Below are 22,449 nucleotides of genomic sequence, written 5' to 3'. Positions count from 1 at the left end.
TGCTACCTCTGATAGAGTGAAGGCATAGAAGACTCATAACTGTAGTGCTGCCCCATTCTTAGCAGGAAGAGGATGCTCCACATAGAATGAACTAGACTCTTGGGGTAGATAGATGGCAAATATTGGGTGTTATAACAGAAAATATTTTTTTAACTTTTATTTAATGAATATAAATTTCCAAAGTACGACTTATGGATTACAATGGCTTCCCCCCCATACCGTCCCTCCCACCCACAACCCTCCCCTTTCCCACTCCCTCTCCCCTTCCATTCACATCAAGATTCATTTTCGATTATCTTAATATACAGAAGATCAGCTTAGTATAAATTAAGTAAGGATTTCAACAGTTTGCTCCCACACAGAAACATAAAGTGAAAAATAATAGATGATTTTTTTAAATGATGATGAAATCAGATCAGACCTATTGTCATGTTTAATCCCAGTGAGAGTCAAGTTGGCAATTGATAATTTCTTTTTTTTTTACAGAAGATCAGTTTAGTATGCATTAAGTAAAGATTTCAACAGTTTGCACCCCCATAGAAACACAAAGTGAAATATATTGTTTGAGTACTCATTATAGCATTAAATCTCAATGCATAGCACATTAAGGACAGAGATCCTACATGAGGAGTAAGTGCACAGTGACTCCTGTTGTTGACTTTACCAATTGACACTCCTGTCTATGGCATCAGTAATCTCCCTATGCACCAGTCATGAGTTTCCAAGGCTATGGAAGCCCTCTGAGTTCTCCGACTCTTATCTTGTTTAGACAAAGTCATAGTCAAAGTGGAGGTTCTCTCCTCCCTTCAGAGAAAGGTACCTCCTTCTTTGAAGACCTGTTCTTTCCACTGGGATCTCATTCACAGAGATCTTTTGCCAGAGAGTCTTGGCTTTCCATGCCTGAAATACTCTCATGGGCTTTTCAGCCAGATCCAAATGCCTTTAGGGCTGATTCTGAGGCCAGAGTGCTATTTAGGGCATCTGCCATTCTATGAGTCTGCTGAGTATCTCACTTCCCATGTTGGATCACTCTCCCCTTTATTTATTCTATTGGTTAGTGTTAGCAGGTACTAGACTTGTTTATGTGCTCCCTTTGACGCTTAGTCCTTTCATTATGATCAATTGTGAACTGAAATTGATCACTTGGACTAGTGAGATGGCATAGGTACATGCCACCTTGATGGGATTGAATTGGAATCCCCTGGTATGTTTCTAACTCTACCATTTGGGGCACGTCAGCTTGAGCATGCCCCAAATTATACATCTCTTCCCTCTCTTATTCCCACTCTTATGTTTAACAGGGATCACATTTCAGTTAATTTTCAACACTTAAGAATAACTGTGTATTAATTACAGAATTAAACCAGTCATATTAAGTAGAACAGATAAAAAAACTACTAAGAGGGATAATGTATTAAGTTGTTCATTAACAGTCAGGGCTATGCTGATCAAGTCACCGTTTCCCATAGTGTCCATTTCACTTCAACAGGTTTCCTTTTTGGTGTTCAGTCAGTTGTCACCCATCAGGGAGAACATATGGTATTTGTCCCTTTGGGACTGGCTTATTTCACTCAGCATGATGTGTTCCAGATTCCTCCATGTTGTTGCAAATGACTGGATTTCATTGTTTCTTACTGCGGTATAGTATTCTAAAGAGTACATATCCCATAATTTCTTTATCCAGTCTACCGTTGATGGGCATTTAGGTTGGTTCCAGGTCTTAGCTATTGTGAATTGAGCTGCAATAAACATTAGGGTGCAGACCGCTTTTTTGTTTGCCAATTTAAATTCCTTTGGGTAAATTCCAAGGAGTGGGATGGCTGGGTTGTATGGGAGGGTTATATTCAGGTTTCTGAGGAATTTCCAGACTGACTTCCATAGTGGCTTGACCAGTTTGCATTCCCACCAACAGTGGGTTAGTGTCCCTTTTTCCCCACATCCTCGCCAGCATCTGTTGTTGGTAGATTTCTGAATGTGAGCCATTCTAACCGGGGTGAGGTGAAACCTCATTGTGGTTTTGATTTGCATTTCCCTGATTGCGAATGACCTTGAACATTTTTTCATGTGCCTGTTGGCCATTTGGATTTCCTCTTTTGAAAATGTCTATTGAGGTCCTTGGCCCGTCTCTTAAGTGGGTTGTTGGTTTTGTTGTGGAGTTTCTTGATCTCTTTGTAGATTCTGGTTATTAACCCTTTATCTGTTGCATAGTGTGCAAATATTTTTTCCCATTCTGTTGGTTGCCTCTTCACTTTCCTGACTGTTTCTTTTGCAGTACAGAAACTTCTCAATTTGATGCAATCCCAATAGTTGATTTTGGCTTTGACTGCCTGTGCCTCCCGGGTCTTTTCCAGAAATTCTTTGCCTGTGCCAATATCTTGAAGGGTTTCTCCAATGTTCTCTAGTAACTTGATGGTGTCAGGTCATAGATTTAGGTCTTTAATCCATGTTGAGTGAGTTTTTGTGTAAGGTGATAGGTAGGGGTCTTGCTTCATGATTCTGCACGTGGAAATCCAATTTTCCCAGCACCATTTATTGAATAGACTGTCCTTGCTCCAGGAATTGGTTTTAGATCCTTGATCAAATATAAGTTGGCTGTAGATGTTTGGGTTGATTTCTGGTGTTTCAATTCTGTTCCATTGGTCTATCCATCTGTTTCTGTACCAGTACCATGCTGTTTTGATTACAACTGCCCTGTAGTATGTCCTGAAATCTGGTATTGTGATGCCTCTGGCTTTGTTTTTGTTGTACAAGATTGCTTTAGCTATTCGAGGTCTCTTGTGCCTCCATATGAATTTCAGCACCATTTTTTCCAGATCTGAGAAGAAGGTCTTTGGTATCTTGATTGGTATTGCAATGAATTTATAAATTGCTTTTGGGAGAATGGACATTTTGATGATATTGATTCTTCCAATCCATGAGCATGGAAGATTTTTCCATTTCTTGGTATCCTCTTCTATTTCTTTCTTTAAGGTTTTGTAATTTTCATCATAGAGATCTTTAACGTCCTTGGTTAAGTTTATTCCCAGGTATTTGATTGTTTTTGTAGCTATTGTGAATGGGATTGATCTTAGAAGTTCTTCCTCAGCCATGGCATTGTCTGTGTATACAAAGGCTGTTGATTTTTGTGCATTGATTTTATACCCTGCTACTTTGCCAAACTCTTCTATGAGTTCCAATAGTCTCTTGGTAGAGTTCTTTGGGTCCCCTAAATAAAGAATCATGTCATCTGCAAAGAGGGATAGTTTGAGTTCTTCCTTCCCAATTTGTATCCCTTTAATTTCTTTTTCTTGCCTAATAGCTTTGGCTAGAACCTCCAGAACTATATTGAATAGCAGTGGTGAGATTGGACATCCCTGTCTGGTAGCAGATCTCAGTGGAAATGCTTCCAACTTTTCCCCATTCAATAGGATGTTGGCTGTGGGTTTTTCATAGATTGTTTTGATTGTATTGAGGAATGTTCCTTCCAAACCCAGTTTGCTTAGAGTTTTCATCATGAACGGGTGTTGTATTTTATCAAATGCTTTCTCGGCATCTATTGAGATAATCATATGGTTTTTCTTCTGCAGTCTGTTAATGTGGTGTATCACATTGATTGTCTTGCGCACATTAAACCATCCCTGCATACCAGGGATAAATCCCACTTGGTCTGGGTGGATGATCTTTCTGATGTTGGACTGATTCCATAGAATTCTGTGCAGTGGATGGAACACTCATCTATGCTAAATCTGATAAAAAGACCAAAAAATTATGAATACAATTATTTTTTAATTCTTTATTTCAAAACATACTTATACAATATTTTAAATTTTTAAAAATTTTTTTTGACAGGCAGAGTGGACAGTGAGAGAGAGAGACAGAGAGAAAGGTCTTCCTTTGCCGTTGGTTCACCCTCCAATGGCCGCCGTGGCCAGCACGCTGCAGCTGGCGCACCACGCTGATCCGATGGCAGGAGCCAGGTGCTTCTCCTGGTCTCCCATGGGGTGCAGGGCCCGAGCACTTGGGCCATCCTCCACTGCACTCCCTGGCCACAGCAGAGAGCTGGCCTGGAAGAGGGGCGACTGGGACAGAATCTGGTGCCCCGACCGGGACTAGAACCTGGTGTGCCGGCCCTGCAAGGCAGAGGATTAGCCTAGTGAGCCGCGGCGCCGGCCATACAGTTTTGATATACTCACTAAACTCTCAGGAATTTACTGTAGCCTTAAATGCAATCATAATGTTCTTTTTGATTGTTTCGCATTGCCCAGGGAATGACTATAGTTTCGTGGAAAGGACTTAACGATGGTTTCTAGCTGCTCATGAGTTGTGGGTCTCTGGATACAAGCTGGACTGTGTTTAGAAAAAATCTATTTGCAGTTCATTTTTCTCATTTATAACATTTGATAATCTCTGAAGCATCTTTCAGCCCCAAAGTTTCATGAATTTTTGACATTACAACCCATATCAAATGCTAATTCCTAGGACTTCAAGCATAATATGGTGGCTTAGACTACTGAGAATCTGGTTTGATAATGAGTGATTTCAAACTATTGGTCATAATTGGGACACATTTTTACTAATTCTGAAATTTAAGTATTAGTTCAGAAGAAGCTATTTATATTAAGAAACTATGGGGGCCAGCTTTGTGGCATAGCAGGTGAAGCTGCTGCCTATGATACCGGCATCCCATATGGGCAACGGTTGGAATCCCGGCCACTCCACTTCTGATCCAGCTCCCTGCTAATGGCGTAAGAAAAGCAGTGGAAGATGGTCCAAGAATTGGGCCCCTACCACCCACATGGGGAGACCTGGAAGAATCTCCTGGCTCCTGTCTTTGGCCTGGCCTAACTCTGGACAGTCATGGGCATTTGGGGAGAAAACCAGCAGATAGAAGATCACTTTCTTTCTCTCTCTCTCTCTTTCTCTCTCTCTCCAACTCTGACTTTCAAATAAAATCATTGAAAGAAAGAAATAAAATATGAAATCCTTTACATTGAAAATCTTGGATGGGAAAGGAGTTTGGTGCCAGCCCTGCACACTGCAAGTTCTTGAAGAGTGAACCAGTGAATAGGAGCTCTCTCTCTCTGTCTGTATGTCTCTCTGCCTCTCAGGTAAACAAGATAAGTTAAAACATAAAGCAGTACAAATAAACATACTTTATACATGAAAAAAAAGTAAAAGTAAAAATATAGAAACTGGAAGTAAATTACTTTTACTCATTGATTTATATCAGCTGATGATAAGTGAGGTACTTAAAATTGAGTAAGATAGATAGATAAATAAATAAATAAATAAAGTATAGAGAAGAGACACAGTTATGATTTTACCTGATGATAAATGCTCAAATGTTACTGGATATGTAGAATTGATTATTACTAACTTGACTTGAAAGTAAATATGTATAAAATTTATGGATAAAATTATAAAACATATTTGGGCCTTCATTGTGGCATAGTGGGTAAAACCGCCATCTGCAATGCTGGCATCCCATATGGACACTGGTTTCGAGTCCTGATTGCTCCACTTCCAATTCAGCTCCCTATTAATGGCCTGGGAAAGGCAGCGGAAGATGGCCCAAGTTCTTAGGCCTCTGTACCTAGATGAAGACCTGGCTGAAGCTCCAGGTTCCTGGCTCCATCCTGGCTCACTTCTGGCCTTTGAGATCATCTGCTGAACTAGCAGATGGAAAATCTTTATCTCTGTCCTGCCCCCTACCCCATAACTCTGACTTACAAATAAACAAATAAATCTTTTAAAAAAAGACAAAACACAGAGGCTCTCTGTCAGAACACTCTGTAAACCTGCATAAAAATGTTCATGCATAGGGAAGCCATATAAAGTAAAAAAGGAATTTAATAGTCACTTCTTTATTTTCTACTTTGATTAAAGTCTAATGTTCTTTACAACTCTTAATAATATAAATTAAAATAATCCACTGATCAAATTTATATATTGAAATTATTTGAGAACTACTGGAAATGGTATAACAAAAGTATCTTTTTGTTTAAAACCATTTAAATCTTTAAAGTCATAATATTTTCTATGTTAAAAATACAATGGAAGTAAACAATTGTTCTTCAATGTCCAAATGATAACACTTGTTTCTGACCTATTTTATTGGGTCTTCTATGTGAGAATTATTTACTGAATCTTGACTACTGCACTTTAGAAAAGTGAGAATGAAGGCCCCTGATATCATAGTTATGGCATAGCTTTTGATTGAAATTATAAAGGAGCATCAAGCCTGTGTGTAGCTGTCCATACCTCAGCTACTGAACTCAAAGGTCTCAGTGGTGACCCGTCTCAGTTTCCAGTTCACAGAATGTGTACACAGCCATTCATCCAGACATGCATTTAGATATTAGTTTGTCCCAAAATGGTGCCTAAACCATATGGAGCAAACACACTGGGTTTAAAATTCATGTGTTTGGGTTGATTCAAATACAACTAGGATATAAATACAGTCATTTAAAAAGCTGGTCTCTGACTTTCTAAAAGGGGCTCATTAAAAATCAGTTCCAGATGTCTACATGGACCAAGCAACTTTATATACTTAAATGAAAGAGGTGCTTTACGGATGTCATATAGAAACAAAATAGCACTATTTGAGTTTGTTGAGAAAAAGGTTTAAAAAGCAGTTTTTCTTTGCTAACTATACCAGTGGTCATGTATCATACAAACCAAAAGAGGAAAGTATAAATAGGAATATTCATGAATTTTAGGTCTACTTACTTTCTGTATCTTTGAACATATAGCACAACCTAAAGTTTCTTAATGATGTTTAATATCCTGAAGTGAAGTACTAAGATTAAATGATGATGCATTTTGATAGAATGTACAAAAACAAAGCTAAGTCCAAAAGCTTAAACCATCAACTCATTTCTTTTAGACAAGTTCTTTTCTTGTGGGACTGCAGGGAAAAACAAAAGAAACCAAAATTAACGACTCTTTCCAGTATAAGTTCCAGCTGCCAAAGTGTGAAGTAGAAAAGACAAGTAGGCAGACCTGGAATTTAGCCCAGCTGTCACATAGCTGTGCAGCATAAGACCTATGGTTTAACCTCTCTGAGCCCTAGCAAACTGAGAAAAATGATAACCTCACGGTTTGTTATACATAATCTTACACATTGCATATGTGCAATAGATACTAACTGTTGTTCTAAAAGGCAGGGCTTGGTTATAGAAGGGACTAGATTACAAATAAGAAATTGATATTTTTTTGTAAATAAAAATGACCAGATTTCAGAACTTGCTTTGAGGTGGTGCCCTCTCAGAAGCCTCAAGGGCAGTGTTATAGTGAGGATACAATGTAGAGGGCAAGTTCAAATTCCTTTGAGTTTTGAGTTGATGGTTATAAGTGGTCATTTTACCAATGACTATTTCATAGCATACTGAAACAACATAAACAAACACAGAACTTGGGGATCAGAAACCAACCCAGTCCATACCCCCAGTACAGACCATCATTTATATCTTGCTGGATTTATCATATTAAAATCATGCATTTGAGTGGCTATATTCTGTTCTATGGAACCAAGTGTCACAAACACAGAAGAAGAATAAGCATAGACCTATTGGTTCACCTGCCCTTTCTAAGAACACCAGTAACATAAGCAAGCTGGCTTTTAAACTCTTGGTAGTCCCTGACTGTCCTAAAAGCTTGATTTCAGTATGATTTCCTTCTCAGCCACCTTCCTCTGTAGTCAAGGCAGACGTTTTCAGAAATTTCCACTCAGCAGAATGTAGAGAAAAGGATTAATGCTGCTGCTGGCATAGCTGAGACAGATGGAGAGGTAATAGCCCACATAGAAGAGCAGCGTGGGCTGCTCCATCTGCAAGTTCACCAGCTGTATCACATGATAGGGGGCGGCACTTAGGATGAAGACTGCCACCAGCACCAGCACCATCTTTGTCAGCTTCATCACTCTCTGCTTAGGGACACTTGGATTGTGGCTACAAGGGAAATGTTGACATAGACAGAACATGAGCAACCATAGAAATTATGGGACAATGATTTTCTAGAATTTTGTTTGACAATTTATAATGGCTTTGTAGTGAGACATGAAGCTCATTTTCATATTTCTACTTACTCAGAGCATTATGAAAAGACTTTTCATTCCTATTAAAAAATTCCCAAAGTTTTCAAAGCTGGAACATTTTGAGAAAAGTAAACAAATAAGATAGTATTGAATTACTCAAAGTGTGAACTAAATATACACAAGTTTATACTGATATAAAAGATTGAATAAAATGAGAAAAGTCAAATTTTCTTTACTTAATGTGAATATATGCAGAAACCCCCTTTTTTGGAAAAGGAGCCAAATTCCAACTTTTTCCTTTCTCTCTTGAATGTGGGCTATACTTAGAGACTTAATTCCAAAGAAGAGTAGGAAAAAGGATAACCAAGTAGTGAAGAAGCCTGGAAAACCACTACTTTAACCAAGCAACCAAGGCTAAGATCAATAGATGTGTCATGTAGCTATTGTGTGAGCCATGTTACACTGTGATAGGAAGAGCTTATTTTTTTCAATAATGTATATAACTATAATCTAATCATGATACACTACCAGACAAACCCAAAATGACAAACATTCTACGGGATACATGGCCAGTACTCCTTAAGGCTATCAAAATCATGAAAAGCAAGAATAGAGTAACACAGTGTCACAAATGAGAAGAGGCTGGAGAGACCTGACAAACAAAACATATTAGCCTGGGTTGAACCTTGGAACAGAAAGATTTTAATGGAAAAACTAGTAAAATCCAGTTAAGGATTTAAATTCATTAACAGTAAAGTGCTGGGACCAGTGCTGTGCTGTAATAGGTAAAGGGGCATCCCATATGGGTGCTGGTTCCAGCCCCTGCTGTTCTACTTCCCATCCAGCTCTCTGCTATGGCCTGGGAAAGCAGTAGAAGATGGCCCAAGTCCTTGGGCCCCTGCACTCATGTGGGAGACCCTGAAAAAGATCCTGGCTCCTGGCTTCAGATCGGCTCACCTCTGGCCATTGCAAAAATTTAGGGAGTGAACCGGCAGATGCAAGATCTCTCTCTCTGTCTCTCTCTCTTCTCAGTCTCTATAACTCTGTCATCTTTATACTTTTATATAATTTGAAAGTAGATTCTAAGAACAAAATGCATTAAATTCCTCATATTTTATTATGTTGTATCATATTTAGACATTTAATAAAAATTTCCCTAGAACATAGTGGAAGTAGCCCTGGGAATAATATTTTTTAAAAAAGCCTGGGAATTGAAAACCTAGGACAACGATTCCTCTGCTGTTTAGCACAGCTGGCACCATCATCCTTCTACATCTTGCATTTTGAAGCATTACTGGATGGTAGCAGCTTTGTTTCATAAGATTCTCCTAGCATTTCCAAGTAAAGGAAAAACGTAATCTAATTTACAAAAACTAATTTACAGAACTGTTTACAAAGGCCCAAGCCACCCTTTCAGCTGTCGGTGCCTTAGAATTCCATTTGACCTATTTCAACCTTGTCACCAGTTCACTCTATCATAAGTTTAGAAGCTCAAAATTCTCTAGAACAAAAAAAAATACTAAAAGGGATAAAGTATTACATTGTACATAAACAGTCAGGGCAAGGGCTGATCAAGTCATTGTTTCTCATAGTGTCCATTTCACTTCAACAGGTTTCCTCTTTGGTTCTCAGTTAGCTGTTGCCGATCAGGGAGAACATATGATATTTGTCCCTTTGAGACTGGCTTAATTCACTCAGCATAATGTTTTCCAGATTCCTCCATCTTGTTGCAAATGACCGGATTTCATTGTTTTTGCTGGTTGTATAGTATACTATAGAGTACATGTCCCATAATTTCTTTATCCAGTCTACTGTTGATGGGCATTTGGGTTGGTTCCAGATCTTAGCTATTGTGAATTGAGCTGCAATAAACATTAATGTGCAGACTGCTTTTTTGTTTGCCAATTACATTTCCTTTGGGTAAATTCCAAGGAGTGGGATGGCTGGGTTGAATGGTAGGGTTATATTCAGGTTTCTGAGGAATCTCCAGACTGACTTCTATAGTGGCTTAACCAGTTTGCATTCCCAGCAACAGTGGGTTAGTGTGCCTTTTTCCCCACATCCTCGCCAGCATCTATTGTTGGTAGATTTCTGAATGTGAGCCATTCTAACCGGGGTGAGGTGAAACCTCATTGTGGTTTTGATTTGCATTTCGCTGATTGCTAGTGATCTTGAACATTTTTTCATGTGCCTGTTGGCCATTTGGATTTCCTCTTTTGAAAAATGTCTATTGAGGTCCTTGGCCCATCTCTCAAGTGGGTTGTTTGTTTTGATGTTGTGGAGTTTCTTGATTTCTTTGTAGATTCTGGTTATCAACCCTTTATCTGTTGCATAGTTTGCAAATATTTTTTCCCATTCTGTCGGTTGTCTCTTCACTTTCCTGACTGTATCTTTTGAAGTACAGAAACTTCTCAATTTGATGCAATCTCAAATGTTAATTTTGGCCTTGACTGCCTGTGCCTCCAGGGTCTTTTCCAAAAAGTCTTTGCGGGTACCTATATCTTGCAGGGTTTCTCCAATGCTCTCTAATAACTTGATGGTGTCAGGTCGTAGATTTAAGTCTTTAATCCATGTTGAGTGAGTTTTTGTGTAAGGTGATAGGTAGGGGTCTTGTTTCATGCTTCTGCATGTGGAGATCCAGTTTTCCAGCACCATTTATTGAATTGACTGTCCTTACTGCAGGGATTGGTTTTGGATCCTTGATCAAATATGAGTTGGCTGTAGATGTTTGGATTGATTTCTGGTGTTTCAGTTCTGTTCCATTGGTCTATCCATCTGTTTCTGTACCAGTACCATGCTGTTTTGATTACAACTGCCCTGTAGTATGTCCTGAAATCTGGTATTGTGATGCCTCCGGCTTTGTTTTTGTTGTACAAGATAGCTTTAGCTATTCGAGGTCTACTGTGTCTCCATATAAATTTCAGCATCATTTTTTCCAGATCTGAGAAGAAGGTCTTTGGTATCTTGATTGGTATCTCATTGAATCTGTAAATTCCTTTTGAGAGAATGGACAATTTTGATAATATTGATTCTTCCAATCCATGAGCATGGAGATTTTTTCCATTTCTTGGTATCCTCTTCTATTTCTTTCTTTAAGGTTTTGTAATTTTCATCGTAGAGATCTTTAACGTCCTTGGGTAAGTTTATTCCCAGGTATTTGATTGTTTTTGTAGCTATTGTGAATGGGATTGATCTTAGAAGTTCTTCCTCAGCCATGGCATTGCCTGCGTATACAAAGGCTGTTGATTTTTGTGCATTGATTTTATATCCTGCTACTTTGCCAAACTCTTCTATGAGTTCCAATAGTCTCTTAATAGAGTTCTTTGGGTCCCCTAAATAAAGAATCATATCATCTGCAATGAAGGATAGTTTGAGTTCTTCCTTCCCAATTTGTATCCATTTAATTTCTTTTTCTTGCCTAATAGCTCTGGCTAAAACTTCCAGAACTATATTGAATAGCAGTGGTGAGAGTGGGCATCCCTGTCTGGTACCAGATCTCAGTGGAAATGCTTCCAACTTTTCCCCATTCAATAGGATGTTGGCCATGGGTTTTTCATAAATTGCTTTGATTGTATTCATTTAGTATTTTTTTGTTCTAGTACTATTGGTTGAATTCTGTAACTTTTTTTTTACAATTTTTTTATTTAATAAATATAAATTTCCAAAGTACAGTTTATGGATTACAATGGTTTTCCCTCCCCTAACTTCCCTCCCACTCACACCCCTCCCATCTCCTGCTCCCTCTCCCATTCCATTCACATCAAGATTCATTTTCAATTCTCTGTATATACAGAAGATCGATTTAGTATATATTAAGTAAAGATTTCATCAGTTTGCACCCACACAGAAACACAAAGTGTAAAATCCTGTTTCAGTACTAGTTATAGCATTACTTCACATTGGCAACACATTAAGGACAGATCCCACATGAGAAGTAAGTACACAGTGACTCCTGTTGTTGACTTAACAATTTGACACTCTTGTTTATGGCGTCAGTAATCTCCCTAGGCTGTAGTCATGAGTTGCCAAGGCTATGGAAGCCCTTGAGTTCGCTGACTTTGATCTTATTCCGACTGGGTCATAGCCAAAGTGGAAGTTCTCTGCTCCCTTCAGAGAAAGGTACCTCCTTCTTTGATGGCCCTTTCTTTCCACTGGGATCTCCCTTACAGAGATATTCCATTTAGGTCATTTTTTTCCAGAGTGTCTTGTCTTTCCATGGCTAAAATACTCTCATGGGCTCTTTGGCTATATCCGAATACCTTAAGGGCTGATTCTGAGGCCAGATGAACTCTGTAATTAACACACAATTATTCTTAGGTGTTTAAATTTTAACTGAAAAGTGATACCCATTAAATATAAGAGTGGGAATAAGAGAGGGAAGAGATGTACCATTTGAACATGCTCAATCGGACTTGCTCCAAATGGTGGAGTTAGAAATGTGCCAGGGGATTCCAATACAATCCAATCAAGGTGGTATGTACCAATGCCATCAACTAGTCTAAGTGATCAATTTCAGTTCACAATTGATCACACTGATAGGTCTAAGAATCAAAGTGATCACACAAACCAGACTAGTGTCTGCTAATACTAACTGATAGAATCAAAAAGGGAGAGAACCATCCAACATGGGAAGCGGGATACACAGAAGACTCATAGAATGGCAGATGTCCTAAATAGCACTCTGGCCTCAGAATCAGCCCTTAAATCATTCGTATATGGCTGAAGAGCCCATGAGAGTATTTTAGGCATGGAAAGACAAGACATCTCTGTGAGTGAGATCCCAGTGGAAAGAATGGGGCCATCAAAGAAGGAGGTACCTTTCTCTGAAGGGAGCAGAGAACTTCCACTTTGGCTATGACCCAGTCGGAATAAGATCAAAGTCAGCGAACTCAAGATGCTTCCATAGCCTTGGCAACGCATGGCTACAGCCTAGGGAGATTACTGACGCCATAAACAAGAGTGTCAAATTGTTAAGTCAACAACAGGAATCACTGTGGACTTACTTCTCATGTGAGATGTGTCCTTAATGTGTTGTCCAATGTAAAGTAATGCTATAACTAGTACTGAACAGTATTTTACACTTTGTGTTTCTGTGTGGGTGCAAACTGATGAAATCTTTACTTAATATATACTAAATCAATCTTCTATATATACAGAGAATTGAAAATGAATCTTGATGTGAATGGAATAGAAGAGGGAGCAGGAGATGGGAGGGGTGCGAGTGGGAGGGAAGTTATGGGGGGGATGCCATTGTAATCCATAAACTGTACTTTGGAAATTTATATTTACTAAATAAAAGTTAAAAAAAAGGAAGCTCAAAATTCTCTATAACTGTGGCTGCTGCCTTTCCTTTTCTAAATAGACTACTCCTTAATAATGTACAACTTCCAGTGAATTTCATAAAGGTAAGTGGGAACAAATGTTGTGAGCTAATAGATCACTTCAACTTTTGGTTCTGGGGTTTGCCAAAAACTTTGATTAATGGTAATTCAATTATTTACCATATATTAATTTTTTATTCTTCACAATGTTATAGATGGTGTGTAGGGAAATCCAGCAACCTGCCTGCCAAAGAAACACAAAAATCTACTCAAAAGATAAATTTGAATAATGTTTTTTAACATAGAATGTTATATAATTACTGACTATATTTGTTTGAACAACTTAGTATGTACCATTTCAAGTTAAGATCATTTAAATTTATTCATGAAGTTTTAGAGACAAGAGTCTTTAACAATTCTTTCCAAATGTATCCTCTGTAAGTCAGTCTTTGGTTTTATTTACTCCTAGTTAATTTCCCTCTAATATTACTGAGATCCCTCACCTCTAAATTAAAAACAACTGAAAGGTTGCACACAACATCTATGATATTTGAGTATATACACAACTTTGCAAAATGTACAACTAAAACTTTTAAATAACATTGTTTATGACAGATACAATAGAATCTTGTGTTTTGTTTACATTTTGTGAAATCACAGCATCAATAACTTCAACATTTATCACTGACAGATCCTGAAATAACTGTCTCAGAGTATTCCTATTTTCAGGCAATACATTTTATAAACCTATTAATGCCCATCGATCTAAGTGGGGTGTATTTCAAATGATCATTGCTTAAAATTTATTGTAGATACGTTAGGATATCAGAATTGATTTTAAGAACATTGAATTTTTTTTTTTTTGACAGGCAGAGGGGACAGTGAGAGAGAGAGACAGAGAGAAAGGTCTTCCTTTGCCGTTGGTTCACCCTCCAATGGCCACCGCGGCAGGTGTGCTGCAGCCAGCGCACCGCGCTGATCGGAAGGAAGGAGCCAGGTACTTATCCTGGTCTCCCATGGGGTGCAGGGCCCAAGCATTTGGGCCATCCTCCACTGCACTCCCTGGCCACAGCAGAGAGCTGGCCTTGAAGAAGGGGCAACCGGGACAGAATCCAGTGCCCCGACCGGGACTAGAACCTGGTGTGCCGGCGCCACAAGGCGGAGGATTAGCCTAGTGAGGCGCGGCACCAGCAAGAACATTGAATTTTAAGAAATTTAGCAAAACAAGGCAAACACTTACCACTTGACATCTTTATTTTGTTGATACATCTCCAAAGTATGGCATAAAATTAAAATATAGCACACCAAAATCAAAGGTAAAGGGAAGAAAAATGTTGTTGTTGTTAAATAAAGTGTATACCTGTGGGAAGAGAGACAGAGAAAGAGAGAGAATTGCTACCGTTATATCCACTCTTTTAGGAACTGGCATTTACTTATGCTTATCATTACCTTTAGTGTTATTACCAATAACAAGAAACAGCAGTAACATTTGTTGCATAGCTTTGCATATTTTAACCCACTGGATCTGTGCAACCTCATGAGTACAAAGTTGTAAGTATCCTCATGACAGAAGAAGAAACCGAGGCCCAGAGGGTTGTGTGGCTTGTCCAAGATTACCCATTAATAAGTGGTAGATGTGGTATTTTCCTAGGCAAGCAGTTGGGTTCCAGAATCCAGGCTTGTAATCAAGACTCTGGATGGCTTCTCAAAGCGCATGAGATCTCTTTCATGCTCTTTCAAAGAGAATTCTCAGGTGAGCCACTTCACTCTTGCACAAGTACCAGGTGTCCTCCTTCCTGGTAGAACCTTGGTCTCAGTGAAGGAAGGTGAACTCAGGTTGGCTGGGCGGGCCAGGTGGTGGATGGAAGACCACTTTATCTTTCTCTGCCTCTGCCTCTGCCTCTCTGTAACTCTGCCTTTCAAATAAATAAATCAAATCTTTAAAAAAAAAGATTAAGTGTACTTTGGTGCATTACAGAGAAAGGGAGAGACAGAGAGAAAGATCTTTCATCTACTGGTTCACTCCCCAAATGGCCACAATGGTTGGAGCTGGGCCTATCTGAAGCCAGGAACAACTTCTGGGTCTCCCACACAGGTGCAGGGGCTCAAGCACGTATACACTTTTCCACTGCTTTCTCAAGCCATGTGAGGGAGATGGATTGAAAGAGGAGCAGCCAAGCTACAGACCTGTGCCCATATGGGATGCCGGCACTGCTGATAGAGGCTTAGCCCACTTTGCCACAGTGCCAGCCCCGTTATTACTCATCTTTAGATTGGTTTAGAAATTAAACTATCTCAGACTATTTACTCCATTTGTGGGTCTTGGATTTCCAGCTCTCCAACTTGATGATAAAGGCAGTAATGGTACCTTGTGCCAAATGTCAATATTTTCAGTCAATCCTTCATGTGTCATTTTCTATTGGTGTTGGTTATTTTATGATGTAGTTATGAACCATCATACCTACAGCCATTTCAATTATAAGTCAATCCACCACTTTGGCCTTAACTTTGTCATATTCCCAAATTCTTCTTATTTAATCATATTAAGGGAAAGAGACTTGGTTTTTACTGTCTCAAGACAGAACAGAGGGCCGGCACTGTGGTGTAGCAGGTATAGCTGCCACCTGCAGTGCCAGCATTCCATATGGGCTGCTCCACTTCTGATCCAGCTCTCTGCTATGGCCTTTGAAAGCAGCAGAAGATGGCCCACATACTTGGGCCCCTGCACCTGTGTGGGTGACCGGGAAGAAGCTCCTGACTCCTGGCTTCGGATCGCAGCTCCAGCCATTGTGGCCATCTGGGGAGTGAACCAATGAATGGAAGACCTCTCTCTCTCTGCTTCTGCCTCTCTGTAACTCTGCCTTTCAAATAAATAAATAAATCCTAAAACAAAACAAAACAAAAACCACACATAGGGACAAGTGTGGCACAGTGGATTATACCTCTGCTTGCGATAACCATATCTCACATTGGATCTCCAGTTCCAATTCAGCTATTCCATGCTTTCAATCCAACTTCCCAGTAATGTACCTAAGAGGCACCAGATAAGTCCCTAATACTTGAGTTCCTGTCACTTACATAGGAAAACTAGGTGGAGTTCATATCTCCTGTTGTCAGCTTGGTCCAGCCCCAGCTGTTGTGGGCACTTGGGAAGTGGATCAGGAGATGGAACATCTCTCTGTGTGTCCCTCTCTTTCTTTCATTCTGCCTGTTAAATAAATAAATAAGTCTTTTTAAAAAAATCTCATGCCTGAATTTCAATTTTCAGCACCAAAAGGCAAACGTTAATTTTTCATTAATTTTTTGCACAAACTCTCTTGAAGTTCTTTCATATTAGTTCCCCAATGGCTAACAAGATGGCTGAAAACAACAGAATCTAACAGTTCTGGGAACTAGATATCTAAAGCCAAGCTGCTGATGGGGTTCTTTCCTCTTGGAGGTTCTGAGGAAGAATCTGCTTCATGCTCTCTCCTAATTTCTGGTGGTTCCTGTTACCCTCTTGGTGTTGCTTGTCTCATAAACTGCTCCCTGTAATCCGTGTCTTTGCACATGAGTTCTCTCTGTGCATCTCTGTGTATCTCTCTGTTCATGAGGACACCAGCCATCAGAATGAGGGCCAACTCAAATCCAGTGGGATCTAATCTTAACTTGATTTTATCTGCAAAGAACTTATTTCCAAATAGGGTCACATTGATAGGTAAAGGGGATGTTGGAACTTGAACATATTTTGGGGGGAGAGTTTACCACAATTCAAGCAAACTACAATGGAAAATTGATGAGGTTTGAGTCCGGGTAACACTTAAACTCTCTTGGAAATGCTCCTCTCTGGCTTGCTGCACTCCAGCCATGTCTGTCTGCCATGGATCTTCAAAATCCATATTTAAATATATTTGCACCCGCTGAGGTTACATGATCAAATTCAAAATCTTTTTCAAAAGGCTACCCTCTTGTTAAAATCAAGCTATCATCTGGATTGCGTGCAGCAGAAAACGAAGTGTGGAGACAGGGGGAAGAGAATCTCCAAGGACACTCTTGGAGGCTGCTCACGTGTTGACAAGGAGGAAGGAGTGCTTCACAACTTAATTCAACTCTATTTTTCTTAAGTTTTAACAACTTACCAGAGTACATCGTCAGGGGATGTTAAATCAAAAGCACAACTCTCGACGCCGTCTTTAAATTTGATGACCTTCGAGTAGACCCAGACGGGCAATGCCAGAATACAGGAAACTGCCCAAAGGCCCAAATTGATGCGAATGGTCTTGCACCTTGTTCTCCAACTCGTCACTCGAAATGGTTGGACGAGGGCCAAGTACCTGCAAAGCCAGTTAAGAAGGGTTTGGAAACAATCAATAAAAGCACTGAGCTCCAAGGATGAAAGGTTCAGGACAAGAGTAAATTATTAGTATTATTATCTTCCTTGAAGCACACCTCTATCAGGGCAAAAGAAAGTTATATTTTTTAAGAGCTGGCTGGTACCTGTAGAGAAAACAACTCTTGACCCTGCAAGTCTGAATAAACCACTCACAGAAACAGCTGTCACTGCCCCAAACATACTGACAATGGTAGAATTCCACAGTGCAAACTCTTTCTTTACAGAGGCGCTTCCATTGTAAACGAGCCACTAGAAAACTTTGTTTTTGACCTTCATCCCTTTAGGACTTTCTGATGTAGTGGCAGGAGGGAAGAAACTGGGGTGGGGGGTTGACGGGAGAATCCTCAGCAAGACAAGGGGCAGGAACATCAGAAAGGCAGCTGCTCACTTGGATTTACCATAGCATCCCCAGGCTCTGCAAGTTTAGTTCACAGAGACCGCTGAGAGGATGAAAAAGCAGGAGGAGGATGTAAATTCCTCTGGGAATCCAGGCCAGAGGCCAGAGGGAGGAAATGGGCTAATTTCATGGGGAGGGGTTTTTCTTTTTCTTTTCTTCCATTTTAGATCCAGAAAAAAAGGATCATCATTAATCAAAGTTGAAATCTTGACATATCAAATACATCTCATCCTACAGCAAATCCGAGAATAATTTTTTCAGAGCTATCCAAAAGCTAAAGGATGAAAAAGAGAGCTGGGACTCAAGAGAAACATATTTGACAAATCACAGTTTTGCTGGGGGATGGAAATTAGTAGAAATCAAATGGAAAAAAAAAATGGTTTCAATGGTTGCTTCCTTTTCTCCAAGTTTTTGTAGAGCTACTTAATGAAGACTCACAACAATGAAAACTTCCCTGCTCTCTTTCTCTTTCATTTTGCACAAGAGGTATGATGTTTTGCATTCAGCTAAGGGACCACTGGGCAAACAGGGAAAGGTTTTTGGCCAGGGACCTCAACTGCCCCTGCTTCTGCACACTGCACCTACATTCAGAATGATGACTGACTGCATTGGGGTCAAGATCACTGCTGGGGCAGGGCAAGAGGCAGTGATCCTGATCCCGTTGCAGCCAGCCGTCATTCTGACTGGAATCAAACAATGATGGAGTCTTGCATAAGTGAGGGAACCTTCTCTGATTGCACCCCTCCCCAGATTCAGAACCCTTCAATGGTTTTCTGTCATTCTGCATAAAATTCAGATGAAATTCTGAATGCAGAAAAAATTCTGAATTCTTATCATGACCCACAGAGTCTTTCTCCATCTGTATCCCCATGCCACGCCCTTCCTGCCACTCTTCTTTGAAGCCCTTGTTTCCTGGCTCCTTCTCAGAGAAGCCTTTATTGGCCACCTGCTCTACGTAAGGGGCCATGCCTGTAAGGGTGTTTCCTTTTCCTTGTACATATCACTGTGTGGAAATACATGTTTATTCACATGAGTCTTCACTTAATGTCTGTCTATACCAGTAGACTTGAATTCCTAGGAGGGTAGGGGCCTTAACTATTAGTTTAAGGTCATTGTATCCTCTGTGTCCAGCACTCTCCAGTGTATGGTGTATGGTCAATAAATATTTACTGAATGAATGAATGAATTGGGAATTCTGCCTCCTGTTTATTTTTTATAGCATTTTACTTATTTATAATTGGAGAGGGAGAGAGGAAGATGGGAGGAGGGAGGGAGAGAGGAAGATGGGAGGAGGGAGAGAGAGAGAGAGAGTGAGAGAGCGCTCAGAGCTGTCATCAGGTTATTTACCCCCAAGTGCTTATAAGAGCCAGGACTGGGCTAGGCTGAAGGCAGGAGCTGAGAATTCAGTCAAGGTCTTCCACATGGGTGATAGGGACCCAGCTACCTGCTGCCTCCCAGGGTACGTATAAGCAGGAAAATGAAATCGAGAACAGGACAGGGACTCAAACCTTGCCACTGACTAGGGGATGCAGGTGTCCAGAGTAGCAGTTTAGATGCCCAGCAAGTATCTCTTACTTATTGACTTGTGATCCTCTAGAGAATTTATTTACAAAAGCAACCTCTAATGAAAATTTTAAGAAGATTTTATCTGGAGGCAAATATTTTAAATACTATGGATGTTTATATTTTGCTATGTAGACAGGAATCCACTATTAAACATCCTGTATACTTGAAGTTATTACTACTCAGAGAAATTAAAATGAAAATTGTTTGAAGCATTTGAAATATATGATCCATTTATTTGGCAATTAATATTATTTAAATATATAAACAATAAGGCATATGGATGGCACTGACATTTGGTTATGGTCTAACAAATAAAACCTCATTTCTATTTTACAAACTTACAGAGTTTGTTGAATGTTGATAAACTTAGTAGGTAGGGTAAGAATTATGAGAAATGACAGGAGGTAAAAGGTTCTGTTTTACAAAATCTCCATTGTCTCTTATCACCCAACCTTCTAGAATGAGGGCCAGGAGGAGGAAAGGATCCACCTAAATGTCTTAAGTAAAATTTTAGTGTGCTGTGTGCGGCCATATTAAAAGAGAACAAAACACCACTCAGGCATGTAACAACACACATGCGTACGACTTGTCAACATTAGGAATTGTATACAGTTGGTTTGCACAAAGGCAGAAAATGTCCATATGCTTTATTTCTAGTCCATTTGTTTCATTTGTAGTAAAAGGTTTACAGCAAGAAAACAAATACCCTCCTTAAAAATAAGCCAATATTCTCCTGTCGTCAAAGGTATCGGGTCCGAAGGAGCTTTTATTGTCCCCAAAAATGGGATTACTATTGGAAGGTCCTGTTGCTACTCTACAGTGGGTCTGGACAGTGTAGGGCCTTCTGCCTGGTTTTGGAGCCCTGGCAAGCTCACAGGCACTTCTCAAGACACAGTCACACAGGCTGGCATCAGTAAATTGATTTAAAAATGTGATGTTAATTCTAAATTGAGAAGCACCTTCTTTATTGTGAGAATTCCTTTGCAGAAAAGCCATAGGATATAAAAATGCATAAAATGTTACCAACATTGCTCATTTCTGTCAAAGTGAATAATTTATATGAATCTTGCCATCGCTTTGTTTATCTGTCTAAAGAATTTTTCATCATTTCCCCACCTCAAATGGCCACTTGCAAGGGTGAGAGATGCAGAGCTCAGGAAGAAGTCCTAGATGGATCTAGGAAGTTTAATGCACCCTTCAAGACTGATATATTTACTTGTTCATTCATTCAGCAATACTTTTGGGAGCTGTATCCATGGAAAGACTCTGCCTTTGTGGGATTTACTGTTGAGGAGGCAAATAACAATATGCACATACATACATAAATTATGTAATATACTGAAGCAAGAGAGAAAGAAAAGCTAGATCAGAACAAGGGCGACCACATGTTGGACTGGGTGGGAAGCTAAAGGTGGATGGGGATTTTGAGTGGGTTGTTCTGGAGATGGCATCTCACTGTGATGTGTCTTGGGTTGTCTTCAGGCCTGCTTCTATTTGGGGAGAGCTGTTTGTGGAAGTTCTGGTATCTGAATGATACCTACCTAAAGAAAATAGACATCTGTGAAAGTTGAAATAATGTTCTTCTGTCCTCCTACAATAAAACAAACAAAGGAAGTGGAGCTTTGCTGTTGGGATCCAGCACTGACATTGCTGAAGTTGGAAAGAACATGGGGGAGCATGGGAGCCTCTGAATTAGGTTAAGGTCTTTCAAAATCTCCTCATTTACCTATCCACGCTCATTGTAGTCATGATGGCACTACAGGCAAACTGGTTGCAGGTATCCAGGGGGTGTGATCACGGTGCAAAGAGGCCCCCCAAATACCCATTCTCCTCCCTGGGCCCACTGATGAATAAGAAAAGGCATTCAAATGATGTGGACCAAATCAGCCACAGCCGGGTTGCAGATATAAATACCAGGGATTGTTTTTTTTCTAGACCTGAAAGAAATGGAGAGAAACTGGGAACTGATATTGAATGTAAGCACCTCCGTCAATATATGCCAACTGTCAGCAAAAGTTAATAGCCATACTGATATTTATTTATTTATCTTTTGACGGACATAGTGGACAGTGAGAGAGAGAGACAGAGAGAAAGGTCTTCCTTTGCCGTTGGTTCACCCTCCAATGGCCGCCGCGGCCAGTGCGCTGCGGCTGGCGCAGTGCGCTGATCTGATGGCAGGAGCCAGGTACTTATCCTGGTCTCCCATGGGGTGCAGGGCCCAAGTACTTGGGCCATCCTCCACTGCACTCCCTGGCCACAGCAGAGAGCTGGCCTGGAAGAGGGGCAACTGGGACAGAATCCGGCGCCCCGACTGGGACTAGAACCCGGTGTACCGGCACCGCAAGGCAGAGGATTAGCCTAGTGAGCCGTGGCGCCGGCCAGCCATAATAATTTTTAAAAGCTAAAGGAAAACCTACACAAATACACAGAGGAATGCATAGTCTTGTGTACATTTAAACGTTTTGAACTATTTATCTTATAACTAACTGTGGTGCTTTAAAAATATGTCCCCAAATTCATTGATATTCCTTTCAATTGGTATAACTCAGTTCTCTCTCTCGAATGTTGAACTCAACAATGTGGGTGCCAGGTATGTGGGTGAGCTCCCTTGCAGTACCTCCAGAAGCCTCAGTTCAATCTTCAAATTATTGCTACCCAGGAGAACAGTTTGAAACTTTATGAGAGACTTCAAGCCCCCACAAACCAGTTAAACTGCTCCTGGATTCCTGACCCTCAGAAACTGTGTGACATAGTAAATATTCATTGTTTTAAGCCACTA

General features: G+C 40.1%; 1 protein-coding gene across 1 annotated transcript; it reads right to left on the bottom strand.

The window, feature by feature from the left end:
- Positions 1–7,627: 7,627 nt before the first annotated feature.
- On the bottom strand, positions 7,628–22,109 carry MCHR2 (melanin concentrating hormone receptor 2). The gene is given in 6 exon segments (XM_089333532.1): positions 7,628–7,928; positions 14,576–14,695; positions 17,454–17,648; positions 21,397–21,458; positions 21,460–21,607; positions 22,096–22,109. Coding segments are annotated over 6 exon segments (840 nt in total).
- Between the last annotated feature and the right edge of the window lie 340 nt (positions 22,110–22,449).

The sequence above is a fragment of the Oryctolagus cuniculus genome, chromosome 5 (genome assembly GCF_051225735.1).
Source record: "Oryctolagus cuniculus isolate XC-2025 breed Fujian yellow rabbit chromosome 5, ASM5122573v1, whole genome shotgun sequence".
NCBI classification, from domain to species: Eukaryota; Metazoa; Chordata; class Mammalia; order Lagomorpha; family Leporidae; genus Oryctolagus; species Oryctolagus cuniculus.
The sequence above is the reverse complement of the archived record's forward strand: the minus strand, read 5'-3'. Positions and strand labels throughout refer to the sequence as shown.